At 46.0% G+C, this 13,898-nt stretch overlaps 1 protein-coding gene across 4 annotated transcripts in view; it reads left to right on the forward strand.

Moving 5' to 3' along the window:
* EPB41L4B (erythrocyte membrane protein band 4.1 like 4B) overlaps window positions 1-13,898 on the forward strand; it is a 144,030-nt gene that overhangs the window by 33,601 nt on the left and 96,531 nt on the right. For all 4 annotated transcript variants that reach the window (XM_060300650.2, XM_030859072.3, XM_030859074.3 and 1 more), the window contains exon 2: window positions 4,819-4,923. In XM_060300650.2, coding sequence (XP_060156633.1) covers window positions 4,819-4,923 — 105 coding nt within the window. The remainder of the gene's footprint in view (window positions 1-4,818; window positions 4,924-13,898) is intronic.

Consider the following 13,898-nt stretch of genomic DNA (forward strand, 5'->3'; position numbering starts at 1 on the left):
TGGGGACTTTGTAAGGTTTTACAATGAGTATATTCTGTTTGGGAAGGCAGGGAGGTAAGTGGTGTTGCTACTTATGGGCTCGGGTCTTAAGCTGTTTAGGACGACGTTGCTCCGCAAGAAGGACTTGTTCTTCTGTAGCTTCCTGTAGCTGCTCCCTTCCAGACTTTGGGACCCCAGCATACCCCAATGCCTAGAGGGTGGCGGGCATTTGATGAGCAGTTGGTAAATATCTGTTGAATGAATGAATGAATGGATTCATCACAGAGGGGGAGACCCAGTTAACGATGAGGCAACAAGGAGCAGCTTCCATTCTTGTCACATTAACAGATGTCCTGGTGTAATCACTAGACAGCACTTCACGTAATAGCCGCGAAATTGTGTTTAGGTAAATGGCCTTGGAAGTAGAGCACAGTTCCCTAGATGCTTGTTCATGGAAAACTTGATTTGAAAAGATTTTAGTGAGTGTATTCTCATTTTTAGCCCTGCCCATTGTGAAATATCAGTCTGTTTTTCATGCTTTGGCATGGCCCATCCAGAAGATTTGTTTCCTGGCCCCATCCATCCCCCATGCACATATCCGCATCCATCCACACATCCGTCCATCCATCCATCCAGCCAGCCAGCCAGCCAGCCAGCCAGCCAGCAAACACATTTGTGGAGTGCCTGCATTTTGGGGATGGAGGGAAGAGAGAATGGTATCCAGGTGAACACAGCTGGTCTCTGCCCTTGGGAGTGCTCAGTCTGAAGCAGGAATAAGACAGGAACATGGGCAGCTATGGTGCAGTGGGATAAGTGTGTATGTAATGAAGGCATGGGCCTGCTTGTGGGAACCCAGAAGAGGGGCACTTACTGCCCTGGAGCGGACGGAGAGAGTAGAGCTGGGGAAGCTGCCGAAGGAGGGAATGTTTGGGCCAGTAAGCCCGAGATGACAGCTTGTGGGCTGCTAGGGGCTGCCCCGAGTCAGATGTCCTGGCTGGCAGTGCAGACGAGTTATCTGGAACATTCTCAGTTTTGAAAATGGACACTCTGTGGGCTGGGAGGAGTGAAAGATGGTTGATTCATGGGCTGTGGTCTTGACCCTCCTATCTTCAACCTGCCTTTAACTCCCTGGGACCTCTGTTTCAAGGACCCTTCTGTTCATTCCAGCCCTCATAATTTCACCAGATTCTTTTTAGAGCAGGAAAGGGCCATTGGGAATTCTCTTTTCCAGCAGAAAAGACCAAAGAGCATACTTGGAGGGAGGAAGGTGAGTGGGGGGAAGTGTTTATAGGTGAGTAAAAATAGTGTCTCCTATCCACCAGACCCTGCTGTATGCCACCCCCAAGTCCAGCTGAGTGAGGGTCTGTCAGCAGAGGAGCCAGTCTGGCATTGGCAGAAGGGACTCACTGCCCCTAGAAAGGTTCTTTTCCTAACCGCCACCTTGAGCTCATTCTAAATTAAGAGCCACTTTAGAAAGACATCAGAAAAGTAAAATTTGGAATGACCTAGACAGAAACTTGGGCTAACCTCCCTCATTTTACATGTGGGGAACTGTGCTTTTTCAGTTCATACTCTGAGAGTGTTAAAATTACATACCTGGATGGTAAGCCCTGAACCAAAATAGACCCAGGTGGGGAGCAGGTTGGATTTGGGGTCATTTGAGTTTTGGTGGCCCTGTATATTCAGGGCGCCATGGCCACGTCTGATTTGCAGCTGCAGGGGAAGTCCAGGATGACTGTATGGTTTGGGGGAAATTATGAATTGCTTAAGGTTGGAGTTAATGGTGTATCTGGGACTAGAGCACAGGTCTCTTGCTTTCTCCCAGCGCAGTTCTTTCTGCCACATCCTGCTGCTAAAGCTTTACTCTAACTATTTTTTTCCCACTAGGAAACCCACTAATGAAGCATTGGCACCGTGATAATAGGTGTTGCATGGGGCCAATAGCACTGGATAGTAATTGGAAGAAATACATCCAGAAGATGGATTGTTATGGGCAAGGAGGAAGAGTGCCAGAATTGTGATTTTTTTTTTTTTTTGAAATTGTATTTGCTGCCTAACAACTGCCAAAAGACCAGTGTTAAAAAAAAACTTGGGAAGAAAACCATCTATAGTTTCTCCATGCTAACACAGCTGTTTTAGTTTTTGCCAATTTCCTGTTTTTATCAAGTAGTCCATGTACAGTGCATACGTATTTTTATGTAGTTGGGATCACAGCTTTCTATTAACAGAGTTAAGTACTGTGTTTACTTAACGTTTCTCATAAGAATTTTCCATATTTCGGTCTCATCTTCATAATTCTTTTTCGTTATGGCCGAATAGTATTCTGGAGTGCTGGTGGGCCCCAGTGCTGTGTTCTGTGATTGGAGTTTCAGTTGTTCTTCTTTTTGCCCTCCCGTGATCCTGCCTATTTCTCCAGTAGATTAATTTATAGAGAACACCACTGCACGTCAAGTCTTCTGCTTCTGTTGAATTGATACCTTCAGAGGAGTATTTCCAGGAAGGAAAGAGACTGTAATTCATTGATGTAGTTTTGATTTTTTTTTGTTATTGTTGTTTATTTGTATAACGTAAGTACAGATGTACACATAAAACAAAGGTACAGTTTAATGAACTACTAGAAGGTAGACAGACACCCTTGTACCACTACCCACGTCAAAAGCTGGAACCCTGCCAGCCAGCCAGAAGTCCACCGTTGCCCCCTCCCTGTGCCCCCTCCAAGCCCCAAGAGCAACGACTGCTCTGACTTTATTACAGTCACTTCTTTACTATCTTTCCAAGTTTGCTCACCCAAGTGTGCATCCCTAGATATTTCAAGTTAAGTTATCCTTTTTTAAAAAAATGTCTTTTAAAGCTCTTTTAATCTGTAGGTGTTCCCTCCATCTCTTCTCTTCCCTATAGTCTGTTGGTTGAAGAAACTAGGTCATTTGTCCTGAGGAGTTTCTAGAATTTTCCACAGGCTGGATCTCACCAATTGCAGTCCCATGTAGTTTAGAACATTCCTCTGCATTTCCTACAGTTGGCAGTTGGATCTGGTGGTTGAATCAGTCCCAGGGTTGATTTTTTTTTTTTCCCCCTGTGGAAAGAGAGGTGTGGGGAGCAAGATTATATCTTGGGTGGTGGGACGTTCTTCATGGCGAGCTACATAATGGTTGTCTGTCTGTCTCCTGTTGCGATGTTAGTAGCCACTGGCATCCAATGCTTAGAGCCTGCCATTCATTAGAAGTTGCAAAATCGTGATATTGCAGTTCTGTTGTTCCTTCTTCATTTATTTGCTGGAATACTACTATAAAGAAAAACTTGGCCTCTCTACTATTTTTAATTGTTTATTTATAGAGATTCCCATACCATACAGTTCACCTATCTGAAGCATGCAATCTAGTGGTCTTTAGTATTTTCGTAGAGTTGTGCATCAATCACCACAATTAATTTTAGAACCCTTCATTAACCTCCAAAAACTCCTACTCATCTTGACTGTCACCCTGCAAACCTGGCAGCCCTAAGCAATTACTAATCTAATTTCTGTCTGTAGATTTACTGCTCTGGACATTTCAAATAATATGTGGTCATTTGTCACCAAGTTCTTTCACTTAGTGTAATGTTTTCAGTATCCATTGATGTTGTAGCATGTATCAGAACTTTATTCCTTTTTATGGCCAAATAATATTCCATTGTATGGATGTACTGCGTTTTGTTTATCCATTCATCAGTTGATAGACATTTGGGTTGCTTCCATTTTTTGGCTATTAGGAATAATGCTGCTGTGAACATTTTTGTACCAGTTTCTGTGTGAGCTTAATGTTTTCATTTTTCTTGGATATTTACCTGGAAGTGTCATTGCTGGGTCAAATGGTAACTCTAGGTTTAACCATTTAAGAAACTGCCAGACTGTTTCCTAAATCAGCTACACAATTTGACATTCCTGTCAGCAGTATAAGAGGGTTCTAGTTTCTCCAACATTGGTTATCTGTCTTTTTTATTATAGCCCTCCTAGTGGGTGTGAAGTGTCTGATTGTGGTTTTGATTTGCATTTCCCTGATGAGTAATGATGTTGAGCATCTTTTCATATGCTTATTGGCTGTTTTTCTATCTTTGGAGAACCATGTATCTATCTATCTACCTATCTATCTATCTCTATTTCCTTGACCTAATTTTTAATTGAATATATGTCTTTTTATTATTGAGTTGTAATAATTCTTTGTATGTTCTAGATAGAAGTCCCTTGTCAGAAGTATGATTTGTAAAATTTTCTCCCATTCAGGGTTGTCTTTGTACTTTCTTGATATCTTGGTGTTCTTTGAAGCATAAAAGTTTTACATTTTTGATGATGTCCAGCTTGTTTTTTCTTTTGTTGCTTGCACTTTTGGTGTTTTATCTAGGAAACTGTTGCCTAATCCAAGGTCATGAAGATTTGTGTGTGTGTTTTATTCTGAGTTTTGTAGTCTTAACTCTTACATTTAGGTCTTTGATTCATTTTGAGTTAATTTTTGTATATGTTGTCATCCGCTCTTTGGTTACCCAGTGCTACAGCTAAAGGCAGGATCAATGCTTGATTTTTTTCCCATTTATTTACCATTTATCATAATAAGTCATTGGTTCCCTAATCATCCTATGAAGTTGTAGTTTGGGGGGTTTTTCTTGTCATTATGTATGTATGCTTAGATTTCATCATGAGTTTGTATTATAATAAAAATAATTACGTTTTAAAAAATTTGTGTACTGTGACACATGTATGCAATAGAGAGAGAAAAGTGATTTTGTGGTTTGTTTTTTTCTTTTTTTAATCTTGTTTCTTATCCAGTTGTCACATCCTAAATTTTCATCTACCCAATTGTCTTCCAGAAACATGCCAAAGGCCAGGATTTGTTTGATCAGATTGTGTACCACTTGGACCTGGTGGAAACAGATTACTTTGGCCTCCAGTTCCTTGACTCTGCCCAGGCTGCGGTATGTATGCCTTTGATTCCTTACAGGATGGATTGGCTTTTCATGCTAATCACAGATCCACAGTTGCTAGAAATTGGTAGAGAAAAACAAGAGTAAAACTGTGATATTGTTGCAGTAAGGAGCATGGGGATGGAGGTGCTGGCACCCATGTGAGATGATGCATCCGTGGTGCCCCACCCTGGAGATGGCCAGTACCTGCGAAAGGAAGAGGAAGATGTGTTCCTGTTACACATGGGGATGCACTAGGGGAACCTTTCCAAGCATAGGGATGCAGTGTGGGCACATCTCTAGAGTAGGTAGAGAGAAGAAATATCATTATAGAAATTCTTTTAAGGATGCTGCTTGTATTTAACCAGCAGAAGAGGCTGTGCTACCCTCCTCTCCTGGACTCTTGCCAGGTGTAGCAAGCAGGTGCTGTGAGCACAGCTGAATTGCAGCCGGGCTTAGTGGGCTCAGGGGCTGGGCAGTCGGAGCGGGTCTTGGCATTGCTCGAGAACCATCTTGCAGCTCCAGCAGGTTGCATTAGGTCAGCAAAGACTTCCCCTGCTTTGCCTGAGACAGAACTGTGTGCAGTGGAGGTGCTCAAGTACGTGAACTCGACACAGCTCAGAACCACTCTTTCATTTATTTTAATTTCTTTATTTATTTTATAACTGACCTACAGTACTATGTTAGTTCCTGTTACACAATGTAGTAATTCAGTATTTCTGTACATTTCTAAATGATCACCCTGAAAGCCTATTTACTACCCGTCACCGTACAGAGATATTACCTTATTACTGACTGTATTCTCCACACTGTACATTTCATACCTGTGACTCACTTATTTTGCAACTACTAGATGTTTGTATGTCTTAATCTCCCTCACCTATTTCTATCTCCCTCCTTCCCCCCCGGCAACCACCTGTTTGTTCTCTGTATCTGTAACTCTGTTTCTGTTTTGTAATGTTTGTTCATTTGTTCTGTTTCTTAGATTCCACGTATAAGTGATATCATACCATGTTTGTCTTTCACTATCTGACTTATTTCACTTAGCATAATACCCTCTAGGTCCCTCCATGTTGTCCCAAATGGCAAGATTTCATTTTTTTTTATGCATGAGTAATATTCCATTGTGTATGTATTATAGATACCACATCTTCTTTATCCATTCATCTATTGATGGGCACTTGGGTTGCTTCCATATCTTGGCTATTGTAAGTAACAGTACAACGAACATAGGGGTGCATATATCTTTTCTAATTAGTGTTTTTTTCCTTTGGATAAATATCTGGGAGTGGAAGTGCTGGATCATATAGTAGTTCTATTTTTAATTTTTTGAGGAACCTCCATACAGTTTTCCATAGTGGCTGCATCAATTTACATTCCTACCAACAGTGCATGAGGGTTTCCTTTTCTCCACATCCTCGCCAATACTTGTTATTTGTTGTGTTTTTGATAATAGCCATTCTGACAGGTGTGAGGTGATAGATACCTTGTTGTGGTTTAGATTTGCATTTTCCTGATGGTTAGTGATATTGAGCATCTTCTCATGTTTCTGTTGGCCATCTGTATGTCTTCTTTGGGAAAGTGTCTATTCAGATCCTCTGCCCATTTTTAAATAGGATTGTTTGGGTTTTTTGATGTTGAGTTGTATGAGGTCTTTGTATATTTTGGATATTAACCCCTTATCAGATGTATCGTTTGCAAAGATTTTCTCCTGGTCAGTAGGTGACATTTTCATTTTGCTGATAGTTGTCTTCACTGTGCAAAAGCTTTTTAGTTTGGTGTAGTCCCATTTGTTTATTTTTGCTTTTGTTTCCCTTGCCTGAGGAGACATATACAAAAAATATTACTAAGACCACTGTCAAAGAGCATACTGCCTATGTTTTCTTCTAGAAGTTTTATGATTTCAGGTCTTACATTTAGGTCTTTTATCTATTTTGAATTTATTTTTGTGTATAGTGTGAGATAGAAGTCCAATTTGATTCTTCTGCATGTAGCTGTCCAGATCTCCCAACACCATTTATTGAAGAGACTGTCTTTGCCACATTGTATATTCTTGCCTCTTTTGTCATTGATTAATTGATCATATAAATGTGGGTTCATTTCTGGGCTCTCTATTCTGTTCCATTGACCTATGTGTCTGTTTTTGTGTCTGCACCATACTGTTTAGATTACTGTAGCTTTGTAGTATAGCTTGAAATCAGGGAATGTGGTACCTCCAGCTTTGTTCTTTTAAAAAGCAGGAAAGACTTCAGGGTCTCCCTTCCCAACAAAATCTAGCTTTGGGTTTCAAAGAGAATTTATTCAGGAACCTAAAAGTATTTATTAAGTGCCTGTTATGCACTGGGTCCTGTTCCAAGCAGTGGATAATGCAGTGGATAATGCAGTGGATGTATGTAATACCTATGTAACATGACTGGTGGTAATAAGTGTTAAGAAAAATAAAGCAGAGTGAGGTGTTAGACAAAGTAAAGGGAGGGTGAGGGAATAGACAGAGTAAGGGGCAGTGCTATCTTAGACAGAGTATGAAAGGGTGAGTTCCCTGGTAGAAGATGTTTGAGCTGAGACCTGGAGCTCCTCATCTGTGGCTAAGCCTTTCTACCTGAAAGACACTTTTTAGTGACTTCTGGGGGGCTACCCATGATGGTTGTAAGGAGATGCTCAAAGTCGATGCCTGGAAATTGGATCTGCCTGAGATGGTTACTGTGATGCTCAGTCTGCAGTGATAACGGTGGAGCCAGGACTTAAGTGCGCCCGGGCTACAGTGCCTGCTGGGCAGACACTCCCCTCTGCTCCCACTGGATGGCCCCTCTACACCACTGACTTCCTCTCCACCTTCAGGACCTCCTGTCTGCTGACAGCCCACTACCCCACCCCCCTGACTGTTGCCACAAACACCCCAGCTGCCTCCTTGAGTTCGTGGTCCTGATTCCTTCCTGTGAGCCGGAGACTCTCACTCTGGCCACTGTGGCCCTGAGGAGGGCAGACCAGCTTTTCCCTGTCCCCTCCCCCGTGCAGTTCTGCTTCCTTTGAGGTTGGACTGCCCAGTGCTGTGCCCTCTGACCTCAGCGCTCTCCTTCCCATCCTTCAAGGCCTCTGGTGCCTGTTTTTCTCTTCCCTGGGCAACCTCAGAACTCAAATTGCTGACCCCTCTAAACATTCCAGACATGGTTTCCTCTCACTGAAGCTTCGGTTGAGCAAACCTCACACAGATGCACTTCTGGTCCTTTCACCACCGCAATCACTCCAAGATCCGGAATTCTGTCATTTCTCAACCCATGACAACGTCCCGTGATCGCGTCCTTCCAGTTCTTCTACATGTGGCCTTGGCCCACGACAACTCCTCCTACTCTGTCCTTCCTCCCGGCCTGGCGAAGCTCAGCTGTCTCACCTGTGTCCCCTCTTGCCCTTTGATTCTCCTGCTCCCCTGACTGTCCCCTGGCCTCCCTTTGACACACACGCACGCCCATATGCTTCCTCTGCTGCTTCTCCCGGGCTGCCAGGCGTTGCTGGAGAGCCACGGGCTGTGCGTTTTGGCACCAGCACAAATCACAGATCACAGGTTCAGCAGAGTCCAAGCCCCCGAGCTGTTCTTGGAGCCTCATTATCCCCCAGTGGGCTCTGGGGGTTAATCCCAACTCTGGAATGCCCCAGGGTTCCCCTCTGACTCTGGATCACAGGCCCGTAATCCAGTTCCCACAAAGACTGGTCTCATGGTTGGCCTTGCCACCTACTGAGAAGACCGGGTCATTTAGCTGAAACGCCTTGAGTTTTCTTCCCTGCATCTCAAAGTTTCTCTTTTCTCTCTGTCCATCCTTTTTACTACTTTGTTTTAAGGGAGTTTGCCTGTTTCTCCAGCATTTACTCACTACACCTGCGTCAGAGTTCCATTTCCGGTTGCTTCCTGGGTGCTGAGTTCAGAGTCCTCCTTGCTGTCCCCAGCATCTGACACTTGCCAGCCCTCCTCATCCCAGAAACTCTTCTCTATTCTGCCTTCTCCTGTTGTCCTAACATGTGTGGTATCTTTGGCTTCAGATTGTTTATGGCCCTGGACTGAGTCAGACCTGGACCTTACTCTTGGTTCTGCCCCAACTCATTTGATGGGCTTTAGATAAGCCACCTTTTCTCCCTTGGGCTCAGTTTCCTCATCTGTAAAATGAGGTTCTTTTATTTATTTACTTATTTTTGGCTGTGTTGTTTCTTCATTGCTGCGCGGGCTTTTTCTAGTTGCGGCGAGTGGGGGCTACTCTTCGTTGCAGTGCACGGGCTTCTCATTGCGGTGTCTTCTCTTGAAGAGCACAGGCTCTAGGCCTGCCGGCTTCAGTAGTTGTGGCTCGCAGGCTCTAGAGCGCAGGCTTAGTAGTTGTGGTGCACAGGCTTAGTTGCTCCGCGGCACGTGGGATCTTCCCGGACCAGGGATTGAACCTGTGTCCCCTGCATTGACAGGTGGATTCTTAACCACTGCGCCAGCAGGGAAGCGCCAGTTTTTTTTTCTTTTGACCACCCCAGGCAGCATGTGTAATCTTAGTTCCCCGACCAAGGATCAAACCCGTGCCCCCTGCAGTGGAAGCATGGAGTCTTAACCACTGGACTGCCAGGAAAATCCCTAAAATGGGGTTCTTGGACCTGTTCTCCCAAGAGCTCTTCTAGTTCTAATGTCCAGTGATCTGAGTCTAAAGAAGAGGCAGGCGTGTCTGCCCCACAAATCTTCTCTAGTCAGGGAGAAGGTACCTGTTATTTCTGCCATTAGAGCCAAGTACCTGTTGTTCTGGTGGCGTGTCCTCATCCCCAGGCGACTGCTTTCCAGCCACACGGGTTCCCAGAAAGCCGAGGATGTGACTCCACTATGAAAGGCTCTGCTGTGAGCCTCTGCTCACTTGGCTGCCGGGCTTTCCCGTCCGCTGGTGCCCTGGCCCTGTGCAGCGGGAGGGATGTTCATGGTGAGATCCAGGCGTCCTTCCCAGGCCATACACCTGCAGACGCTCAGATTCTGCAGGTGCTAAAGCCTTTCAAGCATGCAGCTCTGTGAATATGATGCGCTTTTCTTCCCCACAGGAGCAGGCGTAGGGTCCTCGTCTGCCGAACTCTGAGGATCCTAGAGATGTGGGGCAGCAACTGCTCCCAGGCCTCTTCTGCTCATCGGTTTGACATCTAAGCTGGGCTCATTGTAGGCTGGGTCTGGTACTGCCCGCGCCTTGCTTGTGCTGGTTCCCCTCCCGGGACACCCTTTCTCATCCCGTTTAAACTTCTGGCCATCGTTCAAGACCACCTCTGATGACAGCCCTTCGTGCAGCGTGTCCTCAACTCCCAAAATGTTTTTCTTCCTCTATGTAGACCTGAGCTTATTTTTCCCTCCCTGGCAGTTTGCTCATTTGGCCTCAGGGTCATTATTTGTGTATATGAACAAAGCTTTCTGATTAGATCCTAAGACTTAGGTCCTCCTCTTCTTAGCTTGGTGACTATTGGTGACAAAGGCATACAACCTAGAACTTTCGTCCTTAGCCCCGGAAGGGACCTTAGGAGCCATTTGTCAAATTTCTCCATCTCTGGTGGTGAAACCAAAGTCCTTAGACCTTGGCAGGTCACTCAGCGAGTAGCGCAGCTTGTGGGCGAACCCAGGTTTTCCGATTTCGGGTTTTAAGTGTTCTTTTCGGTACACTGTACTCTGGAACCTCAGTTTTCCTAACACCAAGGTGAATGTAGTAACATCCATTTCAGAGGGAAATTGAAGGACTGAGTTAATGGAAGAGAAAGGGTTTTGTAATCCAGCATGGGTGTGGGTCTCACTTCTTCCCAGCTGGGCAGGCCGGGGGGGACCAGATGTCATCATGGCCCCCAGAGCTGATGCCCTGAGGTTAGCTGGAACCTCAAGGCTGCCCTGTCCGTGGGAGAGACCTTAGCGAATTAGATGAGACCTCTGGGAAAGTTCGCTGAGCCAATGATTTTTCCCAAAGGCCTGGGACAAAGCATCTGGTGGCAGGTGTGATAGATGGGGGCTCAGAAGGGAACGGTCCACTTGGCCATTGGCTTATTGCCCCGTAATCGAGGCTCCTGCAAGGAATGATGTCCCCACCCAGCCCCTAATATGCAAATCAGAGGGCTGGGGGTTCCAGGGCTCTTGGCTGTCTGCATCCCCAGCTTATATTCCCAGCTTGCTGCAGAAAGCCAAGCCTGGTTTCCATAGTGCGCAGCCCAGCCCTGAAGCAAGGTCAAAGTCTATTGGCTTCGCCTATTTTTAGCAGTTGGGGCTGGGGACCTCCTCTTTCCCTTTTCTATATCAAAGCAGGAAAGCCACCCAGGAACCCACTCTGTAGCTCTCACTTTGACACAGCTCAAAGCAGGGGCAGGGGTTCTATTTGTACATATCAAAGCTTTCTTCCGAGAGCCCAGGGCTCTGGCCTACACCCACCCAGCTTTCTTAGACTGTTCTGGTAGATGCTGTTTACTGAGTTTCTACTCTGATGAGCTCTGAGGCAGGTATCAAACTAGAGGCATTATATAACTCTTGTTTAACATTCAGCGTTGATCTGTAAAGCTGGCCATAAAGCAGACCCATTTCACAGATGAAGAAGCTGAGGCTCACTAGAAACCTTGTAAAGGCTAAAGTAAGGGACAGAGCCGGGATTCAGAACCTGGTCTCTCATTCCAAAGGCCAGCACTTTCCACTGGGTTATACTGACTCCATTACACAAGGGAACATCACACCCACCCCCACACAGCCACACCTGTGGAAAGAAAACATTCAGTCAGTAGCCATTCAGCAAACTTTGACTTGGAGCTTACTCAGTGGCAAGCTCTGTGGTGCAGAGGTAGGCTGGACAGTGTCCCCACCTGCCACAGTCTGGTGAGGGAGACAGACAAGTGGTCCCTTGGAAAACTGGGGGCTCAGTTTTTTTTTTTTAATGATAAATATAAAATTACCCAATAAAATATCCACCACAGTTAGTGTACTTAAAGTATCTTAGGACTCAGAGTCTTGGAGCAGAAAACCAATCCCAGAATTTCAGTGTTAAGATCCTGAAACCTGGAAAGTTAAGTCTCAGACTATACTGTTCACGGTTATAGACCGTACTGTTCACTGCCCTCCCGTCTGTGAGCCCGGAGGCTGAGTGTTGCTGATGAGGTGATCAGGGTATCAGAGGGGAAGGGCGAACATGGGGTGAGACGCAGCCACAGAGGATGAGAGGACTTTGCCAGGCAGAGGAGCGGCAGGGATTTGGGGCTGGAGTAACCATAGCCCCACCAAGCAGAAGTCTCCGTCCCCATCTCGGGGTGGGCGTTCTACAGGGTAGGTGTAGCCATCCTCAGTCCCTTCCAAAGCCCCACCCAGCGTGAAAAGGGAGCATTTCATGGTGGTCCGTTTTGCAGCAAGGAATCCGGAAAAGGTGGTTTGGGGCCTTTGTCTCAGACTTGTGAGGTGTTTTTCATCTGGTTTTTGCAGCACGGAATCGGGTAGATGGGTGATTAGAGGCCCAGGGCTGTGAGGGGAGGTTGACACACAGACATGGTGACTGCTGGAAGGACTCTGTGGACGCCAGAGGGACTGTTGTGGCTTCACCCTGATGGGTGCCTGGAATGTCATCACATTTGCCGCTTGTGTGGACACTGCCGGCGCTCCTACCGTTTCAGATGTATGTGGGGTTAGGGTTGGAGAGTATAAACACTAGTAGTGGTAGGGAGGGAGACGCAAGAGGGAAGGGATATGGGAACATATCTATATATATAACTGATTCATTTTGTTGTAAAGCAGAAACTAACACACCATTGTAAAGCAATTATACTCCAATAAAGATGTTAAAAACAAACAAACAAAAAAACACTAGTAGTGGGACATGTTACTGTCAGAGAAAGCATCTTAAACCCTTCCTTTCATTTGAACAGTTCATTACAGTTGCCATGGACACTGAGTTGATTCTTGTGTTAGGGGACCGCTCAGTGCACAGATGAGGAAGCTGAGGGGATGGGGCAGGGGGCTTGCTCCTGGCCACATGCCAGGCAAGTGGCAGGACTGGGACTTGAACTCTGATCTCCTGCCTCCTTCTCAAAGACGTGTGCAACAGCTCAAGAAATGCCTCAGGCCTCCCAGCAGCCTGCTTCTGAATGTTGGCAGAGCGAGTGTTTTCCTGTCCACGTGCAGGTATTGGCGCTGAATGGGTAGCTATTGATAAAGGGAAGGGGTCTCTGCAATTGATTTAAATGAATCCCCAAGGAAAGCTCGAGTAGCTGGCATGAATGGGTTGACGGGGCTTCATGCTGAATGAGGATGAGGAGAGATCCCTCCGGTAGGCAGAGGAGGTGTGTCCTGCTGGGGTGTGGTGCGGAGACCCAGAGCACTGGATGCTGACACAGCCTGAGTTAGAATCCTGCCTCATTAGCGCTGTGACCCAGGGTACCTTGAGCCCTCTCCACGGCCACCTTCCTCTGCTCGAAGCCTGAGAAAGGGATGGATGTGACATAATGTAAGGGGTGTTTTTTCCAACACTACAAGCAATGGATTCTGACACTGTCTGCCTGAAGACAGTGTCGGATTAAGGGCTCGCTCCCTCAGACTCCCCACCAACCCCCGCACCGCACATACACACACACTTCAGGTGCTAATCCCAAGTCCACGTTGTCACCTGTGCTTCTGACCTACTGGCTATAGGTAGGAGTTTCCCATGACCCGCTCCGTGGGTTTAATTTGCTGGGGCCAATCGCAGAAATCAGGGGGACAGTTTACTTACTAGGTTACCAGTTTACCGTAAAAGGATGTAACTCGGGAACAGCCAGTTGAAACAGATGCATAGGGCAAGGTATAGGGGGTGGGGAGGTGTGGAGCTTTCATGCCGTCTCTGAACACGCCGCTCCTCCCAAATCTCCGTGTGTTCACCAACCCAGAAGGTCTATGAACCTTGTCCTTTTGGGGTTTTACGGAGGCTGCATTACATAGACATCATGGATTAAATCATCGGCCATTGGTGATTGATCCAACCTCCAGCCCCTCTCCCCTT

Source organism: Globicephala melas, chromosome 6, assembly GCF_963455315.2.
Source record: "Globicephala melas chromosome 6, mGloMel1.2, whole genome shotgun sequence".
Taxonomy (NCBI): domain Eukaryota; kingdom Metazoa; phylum Chordata; class Mammalia; order Artiodactyla; family Delphinidae; genus Globicephala; species Globicephala melas.